The 20,182-nt window shown below is 45.1% G+C and overlaps 2 protein-coding genes across 2 annotated transcripts in view; both read right to left on the bottom strand.

Moving 5' to 3' along the window:
* Positions 1-885: 885 nt before the first annotated feature.
* Positions 886-5,786, bottom strand: pttg1ipb (PTTG1 interacting protein b). The gene is made up of 7 exons (XM_056290037.1): positions 5,650-5,786; positions 5,043-5,098; positions 4,732-4,840; positions 4,401-4,503; positions 3,708-3,773; positions 3,396-3,442; positions 886-1,620 (listed from the first exon to the last, which is right to left on the bottom strand). The coding sequence occupies exons 1-7, from the start codon at positions 5,741-5,743 to the stop codon at positions 1,577-1,579; spliced, it is 519 nt and encodes a 172-aa protein (XP_056146012.1). The 5' UTR covers positions 5,744-5,786; the 3' UTR covers positions 886-1,576.
* Positions 5,787-9,482: 3,696 nt separating this feature from the next.
* myo10l3 (myosin X, like 3) overlaps positions 9,483-20,182 on the bottom strand; it is a 114,077-nt gene continuing 103,377 nt past the window's right edge. The window contains exons 32-41 of the mRNA XM_056289230.1: positions 19,478-19,672; positions 18,984-19,141; positions 18,290-18,413; positions 17,877-18,174; positions 16,112-16,319; positions 14,507-14,643; positions 13,379-13,502; positions 12,808-13,263; positions 12,433-12,624; positions 9,483-12,064 (exon numbers count right to left, since the gene is read on the bottom strand). Coding sequence (XP_056145205.1) covers positions 11,960-12,064; positions 12,433-12,624; positions 12,808-13,263; positions 13,379-13,502; positions 14,507-14,643; positions 16,112-16,319; positions 17,877-18,174; positions 18,290-18,413; positions 18,984-19,141; positions 19,478-19,672 — 1,997 coding nt within the window. The 3' untranslated portion in view covers positions 9,483-11,959. The remainder of the gene's footprint in view (positions 12,065-12,432; positions 12,625-12,807; positions 13,264-13,378; positions 13,503-14,506; positions 14,644-16,111; positions 16,320-17,876; positions 18,175-18,289; positions 18,414-18,983; positions 19,142-19,477; positions 19,673-20,182) is intronic.

Genomic DNA, 20,182 nt, shown 5'->3' with positions numbered 1-20,182 from the left:
TGGCCGTGCTCAGAAAACCTCCAATGGAACGCGCCCAGGAGGCATCCTAATCAGATGCCCGAAACCAAGTGTTTCTGATTCTGATAATTAAAAAAATATTAGGAGTACAAAAATTCTTTCAATATTTTTTCTTGGGTATTCACTGAATACCTTGAAGGTCCAGAGGGTTCCCCTCTGGTCTACACTCAGTCCCACTCACTACGCTCCACCAACGGAAGGCGCCTGGCATGTCCGCCACAACGGTGCCTTAAGTCACTAGCCAGACTCTTCTCCTCTGTAGTTCCCCGGTGATGGAATGACTTACCAAATTCCATTCGATCCGCTGAGTCCCTCTCCATCTTTAAGAAGCAGCTAAAGACCCAGCTCTTTCCTGAACACCTCCACACCTGATGGCACCCTATGCATAGCCTTTGTGCACTGCCTGTTGACACCTATGTCCTATCAGACTTGAACCTAGGTTTTTGGCACTTACTTGCGTTGTTGCCTCCTGACTAGATCATTGCTTGTGTTGTGTTAACTCTCAGATGTATGCCGCTTTGGATAAAAGTGTCTGCTAAATTAAAACTGTAATGCTCACACCCATATTTGCATATGAAACCCGTCGTTGGTTTGGGTTGTTATGCCACTGTATCGTTTGTAAGGGTGGGACACCTGCAGTCAGGTGAGACTGAAGAGGTCCCTTAGGTGACGATGAACCGTTTCTGTCAATAAATGCTGTGCCCAGATGAACTGATTCACCCTTTGATTTTCTCACCTGGATTATTGAGCCTGCATCAAGACCAAGTCAGACCTGTTCTATTCTAACGTGCATTGCATGTAACCCTTACATTTCCATGGTCAGATCGCATCATAAGACACCTTTTGATTAAAAATCTGATTGTAATATTTAATAGGGTTTATATGTTACAAAAGCATAAAAAATACATGGATATTTTTCACAATTGACATTGGATGAAAACACCTGGTATGAGTAACACACCTGGTATATATCAGTAAAACAATGACTTGAAACAAACTGCTTCCAATGAAACTGATGCAGTACAAAGACTGAAATGTTGTGGCAAAAGTGAAATATATAAATTAGATTTATGCAAATCAATAGAAGTAATGTGAGCATGTGTTTGCCCATGCTATTTGATGACAGGTTTGCTTTTATGCCGAGGCTCCAGTGTAACAAAGAAAACAAGCACCGCGCTGCTACGTTCACCTATTGCATTTAAACTATTAGTGAACAGCTCAGCACTGAATCTCGTAAGGTAATACAAAGTAAAACGGATGGGAAAACAACACAAACATCCCATAACATTAGATTTAAAAGTTATCAACACAACATGTGTGAATATATGTCATCAGATAAGATAAATGACAAATTTAAAACGGAGTGTATACTCAGTCAAGCTGACTTCCAACCCTCTCGGTCACATTCTTTGGCTAACACTAAAAAGAGATCATTACAGTTAATCACCTGCTGCTTCTGCAGCCATCCCCAACAAGGAAAAGCCGTACTGATATCGCTGGCACTGATAAGACAATGAGAAAGAATTAAAAATATACAATGTCCCTGAGATTCTTCTCCCTAATTATCTTTCATCCGAGAATAAGGATTGCCCTGTGCCAGACCTGGAAAAAACAAAACAAAATGGTAGAACAGAATTACATGGCCAATATAGTACAGCTCATTTATAATAGAACACGTTGCTACTTCTGTTCTTAAATTCAACAAAAAAAGAATTTGAGGATGAAATACATTTAGATTCCAGTATCCATCGTTTTCGGTGTATTTGCATGGTTGCATCCCCGCCCCTCCCCCACGTTTCCCTTTTCAGCCCAGTTTGTCATGTCTATTTCTCTGTTCTGCTAAAGTCCTGCCATTACACGACTCCTATCATTGCTGGTGAGGATGCAGGCTTTCCCTTGCATCCTCCGGTACCCATAGAGCCAGCTGACCCGTTCCTTTTTTTTTTTTTTGCATTTTCCGCCTTTATTGGGTATTGATAGCAGAGAGAGAGAGAAAAGGACATGCAGCAAAGGGCCCGGGCTGGATCTGAACCCAGCCCGCTGCGGTAAGAACTCCGCCTTGTGTGGTATGTGCTCTACCAGGTGAGCCACTGAGGTGCCCCCCTGACCCGTTCCTTTTACCCTGCCAGCAACAGGTTTCTATGGGGGAACGCATCACGCAGGGAGGCTCGTGCCATTTCCCCCAGGTCGATCCACTACTGCATGGGACACCCACCACCTGCAGGACGCACTATCTACAAATGCTCAGGCTTGTCATCCTTTCGGATTCCTCACTAAGGAGCATTGCCATCTGTGCATCAATCAATCATTCACTCAACCACCCAAGCTGCATTTTATATAGCGCTTTTCTAGCTGCAACAGCCACTCAAAGCACTTTACAGTTAATAAATTCACACTGAAAACACCAGTCTGAGTCACGGTCCCACCGTCAGTCAGTAAGACGGCTGTGTACCCAGTCCGAGTCAATCCCCAAACAAACAGCCAAATAAAAAGAACATGAACTCATCATTTAAACACACAAATCAACAATCTGTGTGACGACTGAGCCAGAGTCAACCGTGGCGTGTCTCTGATGGCTGCATTTCTTTTTCCGGCGGGTCTGGTTAGACTGTAAGATGTGGGACATTTTTCATGACTGGGGTACTCCCGTGTTTTAAACTACTGGGATGAGAAGCACTATTCGACCAATCCACGCAGTTACAATGTAACTGTTCTCCACTAGGTGGCACTATGCAAATAATTGTTCAATTTCCCCCCTTTCTTTTTCCTTACAAGTTGTTTCTGTGAAGTTTTTCCTCATCTGAACTGAGGGTCTAAAGCAGTGTTTCTCAACCCAGTCCCCAGGGAACCCCTATCCTGCATATTTTCTTTGCAACCCTGAATAGGTACCTGTTTGTAGTTATTCAACCAATCAGCAATGAATTATGTCAGATGTTGCACACCTTGCATAATTAAGTGCTGCGAGATGATTGGTCGAGTAAGTACAAGCAGGGCTACCTATGCAGGGTTACAATGAAAATCTGCAGGATAGGGGGTCCTTGAGGACTGGGTTGAGAAACACTGGTCTAAAGATAGCGGTGTTTTACATTGTACAGCATGTAACTGTCAAGCCCTCTTGGCTTAAATGATGATTTAGGGTCAAATGAATAATTCTGACTTGACTTGTATTTGTTGAAGTTGTGTCTTGCTCTTTTCCAAAGGTTGTTTGGAAGTGAGTTTTTAAGTCTCCAGTGTTTTTGCATGTTACAGCTGTGTTGTAGTGACTTCTCTTCCATGTTTAAACCACCCTGTAAATAAACAGCTCATGCACAGTCGAATGACGTGTCATTACATCAGACAAAACACATTTGTCTAGAGGAACAGGGTACGTCTCTCACCGTATTTCTGCCTGATTTCATCATGTCTCAGCTTCATCTCTGTTCTCCTGTTTTGACAGAAACAAAGAGCAGTGTTTAGACCGCAGACAATGAATGCTGCAGTTTTTGTTAACCCGACGAGGCTCTGACTACCTCTGTAGTAGGCTGACTGTGTAAAAGCCTGTTTTACATCTAAATGGTTAGAATACTTGTGCAACAATTCCAGTAGGCAAGGCAAGTTTATTTGCACAGCATAATTCATGCACAAAGGCAATTCAAAGTTCTTTACATAAAGGAATAAAAGACAATATATGACTGACAACGGTCCTTCACCTTTCTTCTTGACGAGCTTTCCTTACACGATCTTGTCTCTCCACTCTTGCATCTTCTTTTTTGTTCCTGGAATGTTGAAAAATTAAAAGAACATTTAAATCAACCGAAATAAATGAAACCCTTACAAGGTGCTGACATTTAAGATAATAATAAAATAAGTCCAGAGCAAGCGACTCTTGTGGAGTGTGGAGACATGTCAGTTATGGCCTCCATCCAATCTTGCGCAATGTGATCAAGCCAAGCACTGAAAACTTATCAGACTCCTTATAATACATCACTTATGGCTGGACTTTTATCTTTTGTGTTGAGCGAGACAAATGATTGCACAAAGCGTTAGGAGGAACACAGAGCTGAATTGCCACCACAACTTCTGGCAGGCTCTTGGAGACAGCTGTATCAGTCCTGCAGAACAACAGCCCATTGTACTACGCCTAGTTACTCAAATGCTGAACCAGATCTCAACACCAACACTTCATGTGGCCCATTAACAGAAGACATTTTTTAATTTGGTGTGATTAATGGAGTCACCTCACAAACCCGTTTGTGACTACATAATTAAAAGACAAAAGATCCATCTGCAATTGTTTATTTGCTGACAATGTTCATTTGGACGTGAGGAGGCCAGTTACAGTAGGCTACACGCCACCTTCAGAGGCTCATGTGATATCTCATAAGTTACTTGGCACTTCTTACCCAATTTTCTCACATTTGCAGCAGCAGAAGCAGCAAACGAGGACGGAAATAACAATGACACCAGCAATCACTGACATGGCAATGATCAAGGTCTGGAAATTTACTGAAAAGTAGAGAAATAATAGCAAAATCACACGGCCATTCGACGGATACAAACACAAGTACCAGAACTTCACAAAATTTAGCCCCATCTAGGACGTCTCCCACATTATGAAAACATGCCAGAGATATAATGAGAATTCACAACCAAAGGGCGATACTTCAAAATAGTCGTCATGCACATCAGTATTTTAATCTAGATGGAGAACTGCAAAGATGTGACTCGTCATACCCCAGCATAGTCCCCACCGTGCCTCGGACAGCGGACACACACTGGCAGGGGGCAAGATGGTCCTCACAGGGTAATCAATGCACCGTTTATTAGTCTGGCACCACAAACACTGCAACAGAAACACCAGAAAGAGCAGAAACACCAGAAAGAGCAGGAAGAGCAGAAAGAGTGATCTGCTCAGCATGTTCACTTTGCTTTTTATGCAACATTGCAGGGGGAAGCCTGACGGAAACTCAGCTTTTAAATAAAAAAACAAACCTTACTTGGAAAACCAAACTTGTGACGGATGTGAAGTTATGATATCTACTTACGGTCACATTTTTCAGACAGTCATCACAGCTGGTGTTGGATCTGGAGGCACAAGAAGCTGGAAGAAAAACCAAACATAACAATCCACAACACTGGCATACTCCTACTGGGTTTACGGAGGCTCGGTTAGGTGTGGGGTCTTTCTGCTGCAGGGGGGGGGCGTGTGAGACACTCCTGAGCAGGTATGATGGACCCGTGGCGGGAAACCAGCCATTTCCCACGGCAGTTCTCTCTTATCCATCGCTGCAGCACATGAAGCTGAGCTTCTTTCTTCAGAAAACCTAGAGGGACCGAGGTGGCGCCACAGACCAGCATGGAGGTGAGCAACACCACCAGCGGCTGGTCCGGCAGGGCGGCAGGGCAGCAGGGCGGCAGGGCTGCAGGGCGGCAGGGCGGCAGGGCTGCAGGGCAGCAGGGCAGCCCTGCCACCTGTCATCGCTCCGCACCGCGGGCAGCATGGCAGCACACCCGGCTGGCTAGCTAGACGCGCCGTCATGAAGGAGGTGCAGTCACATGACCCAGCCCCTGCAGCCACGGACCCGAACCAGAACCAGAACCAGCACACAGCAAACTGACAAAGCTCATCCATGTAGCGGCAGCAGAACTTACTCAGAGCGGGCGCCGCCGTCTGCGCGTGAACGGCGACAAAAGCGGAAACTGCGGAGACCAAAAGAAAACCCCAAACTCTGTTAAACTCCAACATTCTGCTGCTCCTCCCGGACGTTTCCGCTCCGAGTCCGACCGTCTTCCGCCGTCCCGCCCCTTCACGGTGATATACCAGGCGCGGGACAGCCGGCGGGGGGCGGGGCCTCACACTCCGCTTTACAGGGGGCATGACGTCACGTGCTCGTGACTGTTTACAGCCGACCAGAATACAATACAATAGAATAGAATACAATAGAATACAATACAATAGAGTACAGTAGAATAGAATAGAATACAATAGAATACAATAGAATACAATACAATAGAGTACAGTAGAATAGAATACAATAGAATAGAATAGAATAGAATAGAATAGAATAGAATAGAATAGAATAGAATAGAATAGAATAGAATAGAATACAGCCACTGAGGATGCACAAGCCAGCTCATCCTTAGCGCCGGTCCCAAGCCCGGACAAATGGGGAGGGGTGCGTCAGGAAGGGCATCCGGCGTAAGATCTTTGCCAAATCAAATATGCGGATCATAAATCAGACTTCCATACCGGATCGGTCGAGGCCCGGGTTACCAACGACCACCACCGGTACTGTTAACCAGCAGGGTGCCGGTGGAAACTATGCTGCTGTTGGGCGAAGTAGAAGGAGAGAGGGAAGGCATGTCCAGAGGCAGCTAGAGAGGAGGAAGGGTAGGAGTGTGGAGGTGAGAGTCAGAACTTTGAATGTTGTCACTATGACTGGTAGAGGCAGAGAGCTGGCTGACATGATGGAGAGAAGAAAGGTAGCCATACCGTGTGGACAAGAGACCAGGTGGAAGGGGAGTAAGGCCAGGAGTATCGGAGAAGGTTGGATGTTGTGGGGATAGTGAATCAGGAAGTGCGGTGGATTAGCAAGGAGGAAGTGAGGGCAGCTATGAAGAGGATGAAGAGTGGAAAGACAGTTGGCCCAGATGACATACCTGTGGAGGCATGGAGATGTTTAGGAGTGATGGCAGTGAGGTTTTTAACTAGATTGTTTAACACAATCTTGGAAAGTGAGAGGATGCCTGAGGAGTGGAGAAGAAGCATACTGGTACCGATTTTCAAGAACAAGGGTGATGTGCAGAACTGTAACAACTACAGAGGTATAAAGTTGATCAGCCACAGCATGAAGATATGGGAAAGAGTAATAGAAGCTAGGTTAAGAGGAGGAGAGGTGGTGATCAGCGAGCAGCAGTATGGGTTCATGCCACGAAAGAGCACCACAGATGTGATGTTTGCTTTGAGAATGTTGATGGAGAAGTATAGAGAAGGCCAGAAGGAGTTACATTGTGTCTTTGTAGATTTAGAGAAAGCATACGACAGAGTGCCGAGAGAGGAGGTGTGGTGTTGTATGAGGAAGTCAGGAGTTGCAGAGAAGTATGTAGGAGTGGTGCAGGATATGTATGAGGGAAGTGTGACGGTGGTGAGGTGGGTGGTTGGAATGACAGATGGGTTCAAGGTGGAGGTGGGATTACATCAAAGATCGGCTCTGAGCCCTTTCTTGTTTACAATGGTGATGGACAGGTTGACGGACGAGATCAGGCAGGAGTCTCCATGGACGATGATGTTCGTGGATGACATTGTGATGTGTAGTGAGAGTAGGGAGCAGGTGGAGGAGAGCCTGGAGAGGTGGAGGTATGCACTGGAGAGAAGAGGAATGAAAGTCAGTAGGAGCAAGACGGAATACCTATGCGTGAATGAGAGGGAGGACAGTGGAATGGTGAATAGTAGTAGTAGTAGTGGTGGTAGTAGTAGTACTGGTGGTAGTAGTAGTAGTAGTAGTAGTACTAGTGGTAGTAGTAGTGGTGGTAGTAGTAATAGTAGTAGTAGTAGTACTAGTGGTAGAAGTAGTAGTAATAGTAGTAGTAGTACTGGTGGTAGTAATAGTAATAGTAGTAGTAGTGGTGGTAGTAGTAGTAGTAGTAGTACTGGTGGTAGTAGTAGTAGTAATAGTAGTAGTAGTACTGGTGGTAGTAATAGTAGTAGTAGTAGTAGTAGTACTGGTGGTAGTAGTAGTAGTAATAGTAGTAGTAGTGGTGGTAGTAGTAATAGTAGTAGTAGTACTGGTGGTAGTAGTAGTAGTAATAGTAGTAGTAGTAGTACTGGTGGTAGTAGTAGTAGTAGTAGTACTGGTGGTAGTAGTAGTAGTAGTACTGGTGGTAGTAGTAGTAGTAGTGGTGGTAGTAGTAATAGTAGTGGTGGTAGTAGTAGTAGTAGTACTAGTGGTAGTAGTAGTAGTAATAGTAGTAGTAGTACTGGTGGTAGTAATAGTAGTAGTAATAGTAGTAGTAGTAGTACTGGTGGTAGTAGTAGTAGTAGTGGTGGTAGTAGTAGTAGTAGTACTGGTGGTAGTAGTAGTAGTAGTAGTGGTGGTAGTAGTAATAGTAGTGGTGGTAGTAGTAGTAGTAGTGGTAGTAGTAGTAGTAATACTGGTGGTAGTAGTAGTAGTAGTAGTAGTACTGGTGGTAGTAGTAGTAGTAGTGGTGGTGGTAGTAGTAGTGGTGGTAGTAGTAATAGTAGTGGTGGTAGTAGTAGTAGTACTAGTAATAGTAGTAGTAGTACTGGTGGTAGTAGTAGTAGTGGTGGTAGTAGTAATAGTAGTGGTGGTAGTAGTAGTAGTACTAGTGGTAGTAATAGTAGTAGTAGTAGTAGTACTGGTGGTAGCAGTAGTAGTAGTGGTGGTAGTAGTAGTAGTACTGGTGGTAGTGGTGGTAGTAGTAGTAGTAGTAGTAGTAGTACTGGTGGTAGTAGTAGTGCTATTGGTAGTAGTAGTAGTAGTACTGGTGGTAGTAGTAGTGCTATTGGTAGTATTAGTGGTAGTAGCAGTAGTACTAGTGGTAGTAGTAGTAGTACTGGTGGTAGTAGTAGTGCTGGTGGTAGTACTAGTGGTAGTAGTAGTAGTAGTAGTAGTAGCAGTAGTGGTGGTAGTAGTGGTAGTACTAGTAGTAGTAGTAGTAGCAGTAGTACTGGTGGTAGTAGTAGAGAATAGCATCCCATTGTTTTTCCATAGGGAACTTCATATGTAGACGCTAGTTTGAAGCAGATAATGAAAATATGCTAATGAATTATCAAAATATACTGCTAAATTATGATAAATTAAATAATAAATCATGAGTAGTAAATTATTATACTAATATAATTGTGATTTTATGTCAAAACATTGTAGTAATATTGGTCTTGATGTGTGTGTGTATCTTATACTGTGGTTGCTGTGTGTGTCTTGCTCTGTTTGGCGAAGCCGCAGCCCTCATTTCCTGTTAACTATGTCTTGAATGACAACACATTGAACTGAATGTGTGTGTCTGTGTGTGTGCGTGTGTGTGCGCGTGTGTGGGCCCTGTGATGGACAGGCAGCCTGTCCAGGGTGTCTCCCTGCCTGCCACCCAGTGAGTGCTGGGGGTCAGGCTCCAGCACCCCGCGACCCTGAGCTGGATGAGCGGCTTGGATAATGGATTGATGGATAATGGATGATGGATGGATGGATGGATGGATGGATGGATGGATGGATGGATGGATGGCTATTGTACTAATATGCTACACTACTAATATACGACACCAGCAGTATTCCCATCGTAGCATTGTTACTTGTTTTACCAAGTGTACATGTAAGAAAGAGAAAGTTGCACTTGCGGTTTGTGTTTATAACTTCATTGTCATTCAGCAACCTCACACGTCACACTTTATTTCACGTATTACACGGCTGTCGGATAATCACAGCTTAACCAAATAAAAGCAACGTGAGAAGACACGACGTCTCTTTTCCTGCCATACGGCTTTCTAAATGGCGTCGACACAGTGTCGCCAGTCTGATGTGTTCGTTAGCAAGTCGGCCAAATGAACTGACAGAATTCAATTCCAGGACAAGCGTCGTCATGACCCTGACGCCAACCTCTGGAAAACAAACACCAAACACTTCATCAAGTACAATAATTTATTAAAGCGTCTTTAAATTCAGTTATAAAACATCATTTCTTGATTTGTTTCCATCAAAACGAGCAGAAAGGTCACAAGTACAGTCACACAGTCGATGGCAAGAGGAGTCTCTGGTGTGGCCGCCGGCGGCTGACCAGAAGCCTACAGTCCGGAGATGGGAGCGCAGTGGAAGACTGGTCGAGCGAGGCCTGTGAGGCGAAGACATCGAGTATGCAGCCCGTATGGACCATCACGGGGTGTTGCTGCACGGACACAGGCCTGCATCACAGGGGGGGCTCTGTGTCCTCCAAGCTAATTATTCCCAGCATTAACGAGACAACCCCAACAAAGGAGAACGCTAAGTATTGATGACCCTGGTAACATCCTCGATTACCTTTTTTTGCAAACGCCTCCCAGTGAGCGGGCGCAACGAGAAGCACGTCTGTAGAAGCTCGTTTGTCTTTCTCCGTGAAGCTCATGAAGTGTGCGCCCCTGAACACACAAATAGTAAGACAGTACGTCTTTAAGAGAGTTGCGTTAATCTGTTTCTATTTCAGTTTTAATCTCTTCTTTTTTTCTCCCCAGTTGTACCCGTCCAATTACCCCACCCTTCCGAGCCGTCCCGGTCTCTGCTGCACCCCCTCCGCTGATCCAGGAGGGCTGCAGACTACCACAGGCCTCCTCCCATACATGTGGAGTCACCAGCCGCTTCTTTTCCCCTGACAGTGAGGAGTTTCACCAGGGGGACGTAGCACGTGGGAGGATCACGCTATTCCCCCCAGTTCCCCCTCCCCCCTGAATAGGCGCCCCGACCGACCAGAGGAGGCGCTAGTGCAGCAACCAGGACACATACCCACATCCGGCTTCCCCCCCGCGGACCCATCTAATTGAGTCTGTAGGGATGCTCGACCAAGCCGGAGGTAATACAGGGAATCGAACTGGCGATCCCCGTGCTGGTAGGCAACGGAATAGCCCGCCACGCTGCCCAGACGCCCCTCTGTTTTACTCTTGGAGATGTTTTCTTTTTGTGCATGCGTTCCGTCAGCCTCTCTCCCACTCCATCGTTAGCTCACACAATAAATATCCCAGCCTCACAAGACCCCCCCTCATCTGAACGCATCCTTCAGACGCAGAAGCACCAGGCAACATCATCCTTCTCTCTCACAACACAGTCCTCGGACAACAGCTCACAACATCAAGGACAGACTCAGTACACAAACAAAACACTTCCAATACTGTGTACTAGTACTAAAACAACAAATTACAGGTAGAAGCGCAAATAGTTCATAACCGTTCAGTAAATGGCACCTTCAGTGGAGATACTCTGACGCAGTGGTTATTCACCGAGCATTTCTTTGTGTTGCAATCCTGTGAACATCGCTGAGAAGGCAAATGAGTTTGTTTGTTTTTGTTACTCAAGATGGACCTGTGCTTTTTTAGGCACATGTATTCATGGCAGCCATAAGCTACCAGTGCACCAAGATACTGAAGTCCAAAAATTGAATCTTTCCTTCCTGAAAGACTATACCTGCCTCGAAACTACTGGCGCCATCATCTGGAAGCAGAGAAAATGACATAAGGCAAAGAAGGCAGATACTCTTGCAGTATGATGACAGTCATAGTGCCTGGTAACCTGAGGGGATCTCCATTCAGGAGAATATTCATAACAAGGGGCATCCTTATTCTGCAGGGGGGGGGGGGATAATCACTGGAATAAGGGCACCAAACAATGCTCAACTCATTCAGAACACACGTGCCACCACAACACATCCCCTCAGAAAGCAGGTGGGGGGAGGGGGGGGGGTTAAAACCAATAAACGTTTATAGAAACAGAACGTCAAATCATCTGACTATGTACTTTGGTTTTGCAGAAGAGATTTGCAAAAAGAGAGCATGCACACTCAGTCAAGATTTCCTGAATAATTACAGGTAAAAAGAAATGAAAACTTCAGTCGATCGCTATTTGATGCCTCAGGTAGATCTGAAGCAGTGTCAGGAAGATGACCAGTGTGCATAACGTGAGCCAACAACACGGTTGTTCAGTCTGGGGACAGCACAGTAGAAAACAGCTGTAAAGCTCATCGTTTTGCAGCTTTTAGACTGTTCTGAATGGTATCATAAGCACAGAGGGACATCAGCTTTTTGTGTGTGTATAAATCAAGGACAGTGTCTCACATCAGAGTTTGACTATTTCGCTGTGTAGCAGAGTCAAAAGCTCTGAACCATCATGTCAGTGGAAGGGATTTGTTCCTCTTGGCTTCATGCTCTCTTCCCATGATCCTTATGAGTCCTGTGTGGTTGAGAAGCTGTTGGGCCTGGTCCTACCCATCACCTGATCCAGTTGGTTCCATAGCTGGACACAGATTTCACACTGCACCGTTTCTTCACAATCATGTTTATGTAGGCTTTCATGATCTTTGTAATCTCTCCAACCTGGTAAGATTCAATTCAAACATTGGGTGAACAAGCAAGGCAAGCAGCATAACAGGACATGTTCAGAACACTAGCAGCTCAAGGGGATTAGCGGTGGTCTGTAAACATTCAGTATCCCATGTCCTGATGCATGTTCAATAACCCAGCTATAGAAATCCCACAAAGTTGAATCAGTTCATCTGCGCACAGTTTAGTGGGAGAAACATTTCATCCAAGTCACTTCATCACTCTCAGATTTCTCCCACTAAAACTGGTGTCCAGATGAACCATTTCGACTTTCTGGGATTCAATATCCAATTTCCCTCACATACATGTTGCTTTTTAATAGTATTGTTTGTAGAATTGCTTAGAGGTAATTCTGTCTGTACCTGTGGTGTCTCAAAGAACATCTCTCTCTCATCCACAGTGATCTTGTAGGTGCAGGGCTGCGGCGCACCGAAGAAAATGATGTGCTCATATGGGAAGGTCTCCAGAGGCTTGAGCTCGCCTCTCTTGTAGACGGACACATTCTCCGCACTCACACTCAACCACAGGTCATGAGGGAAGCCTCCTTCTTTGCACTACAAAGGCACTCACGCGAACACACACACACACACACACACACACACACACACACACACACACACACACACACACACACACACACACAGCACATCTGATCAGAGGCCTGACATGTGTATGCTTGCATTTAATGTGACAGTAACTCACAATGTACCTCGCAACCAGAGATCCCGGGTACTTACCTCAACATCAAACAGTGTGGAGCCATAGCCAGGCCACTCTTTGATAATGGTCATGTATTTGAGCATAGCCTGGTGCTGGTCGAGAACTTTGAGGCGGGACCATTTCTCTACGATGCTCGCCCTGGTGGCAGAAGTCTCCTCCTTTATCCACATCTCAAGCATCTGTTCCTCCTCCATGCGCTGCTTCTTCATGGAGCCCGTCTTCAGCCCTCGGCGCAGGGTCCCATCCAGGAAACTAGTCCTCCGACGCTCCAGTGTTTGGCCTTGCCCTGAGGCCCCGCCCACCTTGGTGAATTGAAGGATGCGATTACGCAGGCGACCCACTGGGTACACATTTTCCAGGCTCCAGCTGACACGTGGCTTGTCTCCGTGCAGGAACTGCAGGCGCAGTGCGGCCAGGTGCTGCAGCGTTTCCTCAAGGGCGGGGAAGTGGCCACTTGTCAGACTCTCATGGGCCTGGAGGAACCATTGAGGCATAATACATCAACTCTGATTGTGACTTATGTCACTTAACAACCTAACTGACTAAAAAGAGCCCTGCAAACTATTTCATAAAGACGTGCCCACTCACCTGCTCAAACATGAAAGCAAACTCCACCCCTTCTTTGGGCATGCTCTCCACATCAAGGAAACAGTAGAGTTTAAAATAGAGTTTCCACTGGCCATCATCCTCCACCTCTTCACTGCCAGCCAACCTGGTGGGAAAATCAGACCACAGCCGTCACTTAAACACATCTCTTTTTGTCCGTTCTAAGTATTGTTTTTCTGTCTGTTCTGCTTTCCAGGATCTGTTGACAAATTTCTGTGGCGCTCACATCCTGAAGAGACATTTATTGCAATCTAATATCATGAAATATTATAGATTATAAAATTCATTACAAATGATGAGAAACATTATAAATTATGAGATTCGATATATCACATTCACACATATGTATCCCATCTTGCTCCTACTGAAGAGGAATGAAAGTCAGTAGGAGCAAGACGGAATACCTATGCCTGAATGAGAGAGAGGACAGTGGAATGGTGAGGATGCAAGGAGTGGAGGTGACGAAGGTGGATGAGTTTAAATACTTGGGGTCAACTGTCCAAAGTAACGGGGAGTGCAGAAGAGAGGTGAAGAAGAGAGAGCAGGCAGGGTGGAGTGGGTGGAGAAGAGTGTCAGGAGTGATGTGTGACAGAAGGGCACCAGCAAGAGTTAAAGGGAAGGTTTACCAGATGGTGGTGAGACCAGCTATGTTGTATGGTTTGGAGACAGTGGCACTGATGAAAAGACAGGAGGTGGAGGTGGCAGAGGTGAAGATGTTAAGATTTTCACTGGGAGTGATGAAGAAGGACAGGATTAGGAAGGAGTATATTAGAGGGACCGCTCAGGTTGGACGGTTTGGAGACAAAGCAAGAGAGACAAGATGGAGATGGTGTGGACATGTGTGGAGGAGAGATGCTGGGTATACTGGGAGAAGGATGCTGAATATGGAGCTACCAGGGAAGAGGAGAAGAGGAAGGCCAAAGAGGAGGTTTATGGATGTGGTGAGGGAAGACATGCAGGTGGCTGGTATGACACAGGAAGATGCAGAGGACAGGAAGAGATGGAGACAGATGGTCCGCTGTGGCGCCCCCTAACGGGAGCAGCCGAAGGAAGATGAAGAAGAAGATGAGATTGGATATAACCAATGTGATTCCCATTTGTACAACATACCTTTCAAATTTGGCCAGCACATCAGCAACGATGACTCGGCTCTCCACAGCTCTGTCAATGGTGTTGTTGTGCTCAAACAATGCAAACATGTTTCTGCTGTCCTCCATAGCCAGACCTCGGATTAGCTTCTCCACCACCTGGACACAGCACCGGTACAGGTCCTTAACCATGACGTTTGACTATGGTTTGTTTTTTTTTCATTCATTCATTCTCTGCGCCTGCACCCTTTTAATCCAGTTCTGAGCAACTGGACCTATCCCAGCAGGCACCGGACAGAAGACAGGGACAATCCTGGACACAGCCCATGCATACAATAACTCAATCCCCATTCATACCGATGAGACATTTAAAGTGAAACAGTCCTGATTTTCAACGTCATGTTTCTGAAACCGTGCCAAAAGTGCTCGCTGGTGACAGTCTGCGATGTGAAAACTTACTTAATGGTCTGCCAACAGGCTGCGGTGCATAAGAGAATGTGAAGAACAATGTTAAATTATACAGCTGTATGCAGCGTTGTCATTCCCATTTTCTAACACAATGCAGCCTATCAGCAAACCAGGAAGTATGTTTTCACATTCACGGATTGTCCAACAGTGACGTCACAGTTGGACAATTTTCCACACAATTTCAGCCACGTTTCAGAGTCACACAGACTCTGAAACGGGAGAATGAAACAGCTCAGCATCATGGCTGCTAAAGCAGTGTCACCCCACAACATCTATATATACAGATAATGTTGGAATTTGTGATCGTTTCCCTCTTAAGTCTCCAGTTCAGCTAACACACAGGTACACCATGAGGAAACCCACACAAACACAGGAGAACATGCAAGCGCTGCACAGAATGGCTACCACTGAACCTAGAAGCCTCCTGCTGTGAGGCAAAACTGCAAGACCATTCTGCTCATATTTATTTGTTGTGTACTAAAACCAAATATCCAGTTGTGTTTTACATCAATGGGAAATTGAGAGAAACAGTAATCAGTTCTGGAATTGAGTGTTGATCCATCCCATCCATCCATCCATTATCCAAACCGCTCATCCTGCTCTCAGGGTCACGGGGATGCTGGAGCCTATCCCAGAAGTTCTCTGGGCAGCAGGCAGGGAGACACCCAGGACAGACCACTAGGCCATCACAGGACCCCCCCCCCCCACACACACACACACCTATGGACAGTTTAGTACGGCTGAATCACCTGACCTACATGTCTTTGCGTCACCTGACCTACATGTCTTTGGACTGTGGGAGGAAACCGGAGCCCCCGGAGGAAACCCGCACAGACACGGGGAGAACATGCAAACTCCACACAGAGGACGACCTGGGACGACCCCCAAGGTTGGACTACCGCGGGGCTCGAACCCAGGACCTTCTTGCTGTGAGGTGACATACATTGATATATATTGACATATATTGATATATACTGATATATAGACATATATTGATATATATTGATATAGTTGCAAAATTGAAACACTGAAAACCAATCAGTCACAGTGATGATTGACGTGGGAGCCGATACTGCCTTCATATCCTACAGTGATTTGAAAATGCTCAGGGCCTTATTCTGGGCCTGCATAGCTCTTCTCCTATTTGCGGCCTGCCTACCTCTCCAGCGGTGGTGTGCGAGTTGATGGAGATCTTGCAGGAGCCTCCTCCATGGCAGTAAACTGTGGTGGTCATTTCCTGCCTGGTTAGCAAAGCCACAATCTCTTCCTGGGAGGGAACATACTCTCTGGTCTTGGTCTTCTTAAGAGACTCGCCGATGAAGTGAGCAAACATATCTATCTTCGTGCCAGGGAACATCTCTTTAATCCTGAAAAGCCATTCACAGAAATAGCACTTATGTAGCGTTAACCACCTTATATCACACAAAACAACAGATATTATGGCTGGTTGTTGCAATACATTTTTATACCCACTGAGAAAAAAGCAAAACAAAACAGAAACAGTGACCAAAAACTAACCATGTTTGATAATGTGCCAAACAGCTCTGTGGAAAGCCAAGCAAAAATAATAGACTCAATCAAATGCTGAGCTAAACCACAGTGTATTCATACATGACTTCTTCTGAGTTTTCTCCTTTTAACCTTGATTTGTCCAGACAAGTACGATTAAGATGGACAATCTTGTTCTGCCTTTACTCATGTGGGGAATCCTGAATGAGCATGCTTCTTACCCACGACATCATGCATCACATCCACACACACATTAACACCTCATACAACTGTCTGGTGGAGCCACAGCGTTTGACTGCTGGCCACTGAACAGCTCCACTGGAGCAGCTGGAGGATAAAAGACAGTTTGTAGTTCGCCGATTTATTATCAGCCACCAGCGATAATTAAATTTGATGGTCAGTCACAACGACTTTTGATTTATACTTCAAGTGATGAGCGGCCTGTTATCGTTGTAATCGATGGCCATTCCCCCATTGCCAACACTTACATTTTACTGAACATCAATCCTGTCACTAGCTCAGTTTTCATGACAGCATCACAGGACGTTCTTATTCCAATCACACATCAGCTTCTTATAACACAGAATCAAACTTTTGTCAAAAATTCAACAAATACCATGACAGTATTCTTGCTGTTGTATTTCTGCAGACCAGGCAGACTACTGCAGCACACAGGCACAGAAACATGCGACTGTTTGTCTTGATGCTGCTCAGTAATCCAGGTAGGAACATCACAGAAGGTTGAACCAGTTCATCTGGACGCAAAGTTTACTGACAGAAACATCTCATCAACATCTAAGTGACCTCTTCAGTCTCACATGACTGCAGGTGTCCCCACCCTTATAAACAGGTGGGGACACCTGCAGTCACTGTATTGTTTATAAGGGTGGGGTACCTGCAGTCACTGTATTGTTTATAAGGGTGGGGTACCTACAGTCACTGTATTGTTTATAAAGGTGGGGACACCTGCAGTCAGGTGAGACTGAAGAGGTCACTTAGATGATGATGAAACGTATCTGTCAATAAACGTGTCCAGATGAACTGAGTCGACCTTCTGTGACCTCCTGGTTTTCCACCTCTATGCCTTGAGAGCAAATGACTAAAGTTGGGCAAGGTGCTCTGTTATCCCTCACGTGTTCATGTGTTTAACCAACGATGGCATCCAAAATCAAAATGGAGCAGTGATGGGATGTTGGTGACATTATGGTGAACCTGGCCTCAAGTCAAGGGCACCTCAGAGACAAACGATTGCTGAGGGAGGGGAAAGAAAGTGCGGCTCATTCACTTTTCCATCCACAATTTTGTCAGCCAGTCTGGGGCTTCGAACTTGGGCTTTTCCGAGCTAACTTCTTTTGCCCTCAGGCTTTGCTGTTATTGAAAGCAATATGTCACGGCAGGAGACAGTGTCCAAATACCTTTTAAGATGAAACTTGAGGTAGCGCAGGATGCCTCGGCTGGGCAGGAAGGTGCAGCTCATACAGGTCAGGAGGTGCCAGTGAGCGCAATTGGCTGGACTGTTTGGCTGAGGGACGTGATTGGTCTGTTTGATCAGCTGACAATAGACCTCGTCCCTTAGTGGCCGCAGGTCTTGGCAAGTTTGCAGGATTCCCTGGATGATTGGCACGGGATTTGACACTGCCTCCATCTCCTGCAGTGAGTTGAAGATCTTTACAGCCTCATCCTGCAGGCTGGCATAGCCTTTCTCCTTTTGCACTGAGAGAAAAGGGGATGAAGAGAGACAAAGGACTTTATTACAAACCAAAAACTTAGACAGTGTTTGACATCGATTTATTCCTTTCAGAATCAACAGTCGCACTCAACTACTCACAGTGGACGCTGACATCTCCGTAAGGCAGAGGTAGTAGAGGGGAGTGCAAAGGATGCTGGGTATATCTCAGGATAGGGTTCCTCCAGTATGTCTGCTCCACAGCCTCCACATTCAGACTGCTCTCCTGAAGAGACAGAGAACAGCATCAGTGGTACTGCAGTAACGTCTGCATGAATTATTATGGGACCCTAATGGCACCTATGACTGTAACACGATGATAAAGGGTGCAAATATCAGTACTACATGTCATCAAGTTAACAGGCAAACATTTTTGTAAAACCACAATGATATCGATGCAGTAAATACAGTAAATATCTGAAAGTGAAGAAAAGAGGTTAAAAAATATGAAAAGAAAAAGTGGTAGAAAAACAAGACAGGAGTATCACTTCACACACAAAGTGAGCCAAGCTCGGGTACCTCACTTCCCTACAGTGTGTGTCCCTGGTAAAGGCTTGCATGGCTGAAATGGATGCGAGTTATGATAAAGTCAACATGCAAATGTTAATGAAACGTTTTGTTCTTTTTAAAATGCAACAGACACACCAGGCTGATGTTATAAGCGACATATAGCGTAGATCTGACTTTAAATCTCACTGCTAATAACATGAAGCAGTTAAATATTCTCTAACGCGGCTTCGAGCACCGAGTATTGAAGTAGGCTGTGAACATGACGTCCGTGACAGGGATTCTATACCTTGATGTCCCTGATGAGTTGCTGAGTAGGGGTCTCAATGGGGACCTTGCTGTCTATAGCCCCCTGTATGGCAGATGCCCACCTCATGGCTTCATTCAACAGTTTGGTGTAGAGACGGTAGGAGTGTTTGCGCCCATGGACTATGATGTTCCAGTAACCTGGATTGACGAGGGGAAACAGTAAGCCAAAGGAACAAGACAGAAGAGACAAAAAAAAGAGTTTAGAAAACTTGGATGAGCAGTAATATCTATTTTCCCTCTATGAAGGCAACTCCACACAGCCAGACTTACAGACTGGAGAGTTGTGTGGTGTAGTTTTAGACTTTCAGATATACACATCCGACCACCTGTTTCCAGTGCGGGCCAGACAGAGCCACAGGAGTGACTTGTTCAAATCTTATTCACATCTTTCAGCTACTCAGCCTGTCGCTCAAACACCTCCACGAGACTATGACGGCTCCTGGTGGGTAAGCATGACAGTAACCAGGTACTAACCAGTATCCTTGAAGACCTTCTCATCTGGCTGCACCACAGAGCAGAGGCTGTTGAGGACCAGCGTGCCCAGCTTGGAGGCACTGCGCTCTGAGGACTTGTAATAGTCCAACGAGTTAGTAGTCAGGACAAACCAGCGCTTCTTCAGCTTCAGCGAGGTGCTCTTGGCTCCTGACTTCATTTCTTTGTGCAGCCAGCCTACGGCGGGTTGGGAAAACGTTCATTATTCACAGATTCTCCATAAAGAGTCGTTTTTAATTGAGTAATCTTCCCATTTACAGAGTATCTCACCCATTTACAGACTATCTCATATCTATTAGAACCTGTTATATGGTCCTAATATCTCGATGTCCAAGACGGCACTGAGTCAGGCAAACGTCTTGCAGACGAGCTCTTGTATTGTTACTTCATTGTTTGTTATATTATACATATATTACATACCAGAATATATTGTACATATATTACATATCCGAATATATCAAATATCATAATATATTATACATATATTACATGTCATAATATATTATACACATATTACATATCATAATATGTTATACATATATTACATATCATAATATAATATATTATACATATATTACATGTCATAATATATTATACACATATTACATATCATAATATATGTTATACATATATTACATATCATAATATATTATACATATATTACATATCATAATATATTATACATAT

Source organism: Lampris incognitus, chromosome 11 (assembly GCF_029633865.1).
Source record: "Lampris incognitus isolate fLamInc1 chromosome 11, fLamInc1.hap2, whole genome shotgun sequence".
In the NCBI taxonomy this organism is placed as follows: Eukaryota; Metazoa; Chordata; class Actinopteri; order Lampriformes; family Lampridae; genus Lampris; species Lampris incognitus.
The sequence above is the reverse complement of the archived record's forward strand: the minus strand, read 5'-3'. Positions and strand labels throughout refer to the sequence as shown.

Bases quoted from the DNA above. Each gene is read 5' to 3' on its own strand.
- pttg1ipb (XM_056290037.1), bottom strand. From the start codon at position 5,743: ATGTTGGAGTTTAACAGAGTTTGGGGTTTTCTTTTGGTCTCCGCAGTT. The intron at 5,099-5,649 runs GTAAGTTCTGCT...TTTTTCTTCCAG, and splicing joins GACGGCGGCGCCCGCTCTGA to CTTCTTGTGCCTCCAGATCC. The intron at 1,621-3,395 runs GTGAGAGACGTA...TGTTTTTTCCAG, and splicing joins TGAAATCAGGCAGAAATACG to GTCTGGCACAGGGCAATCCT.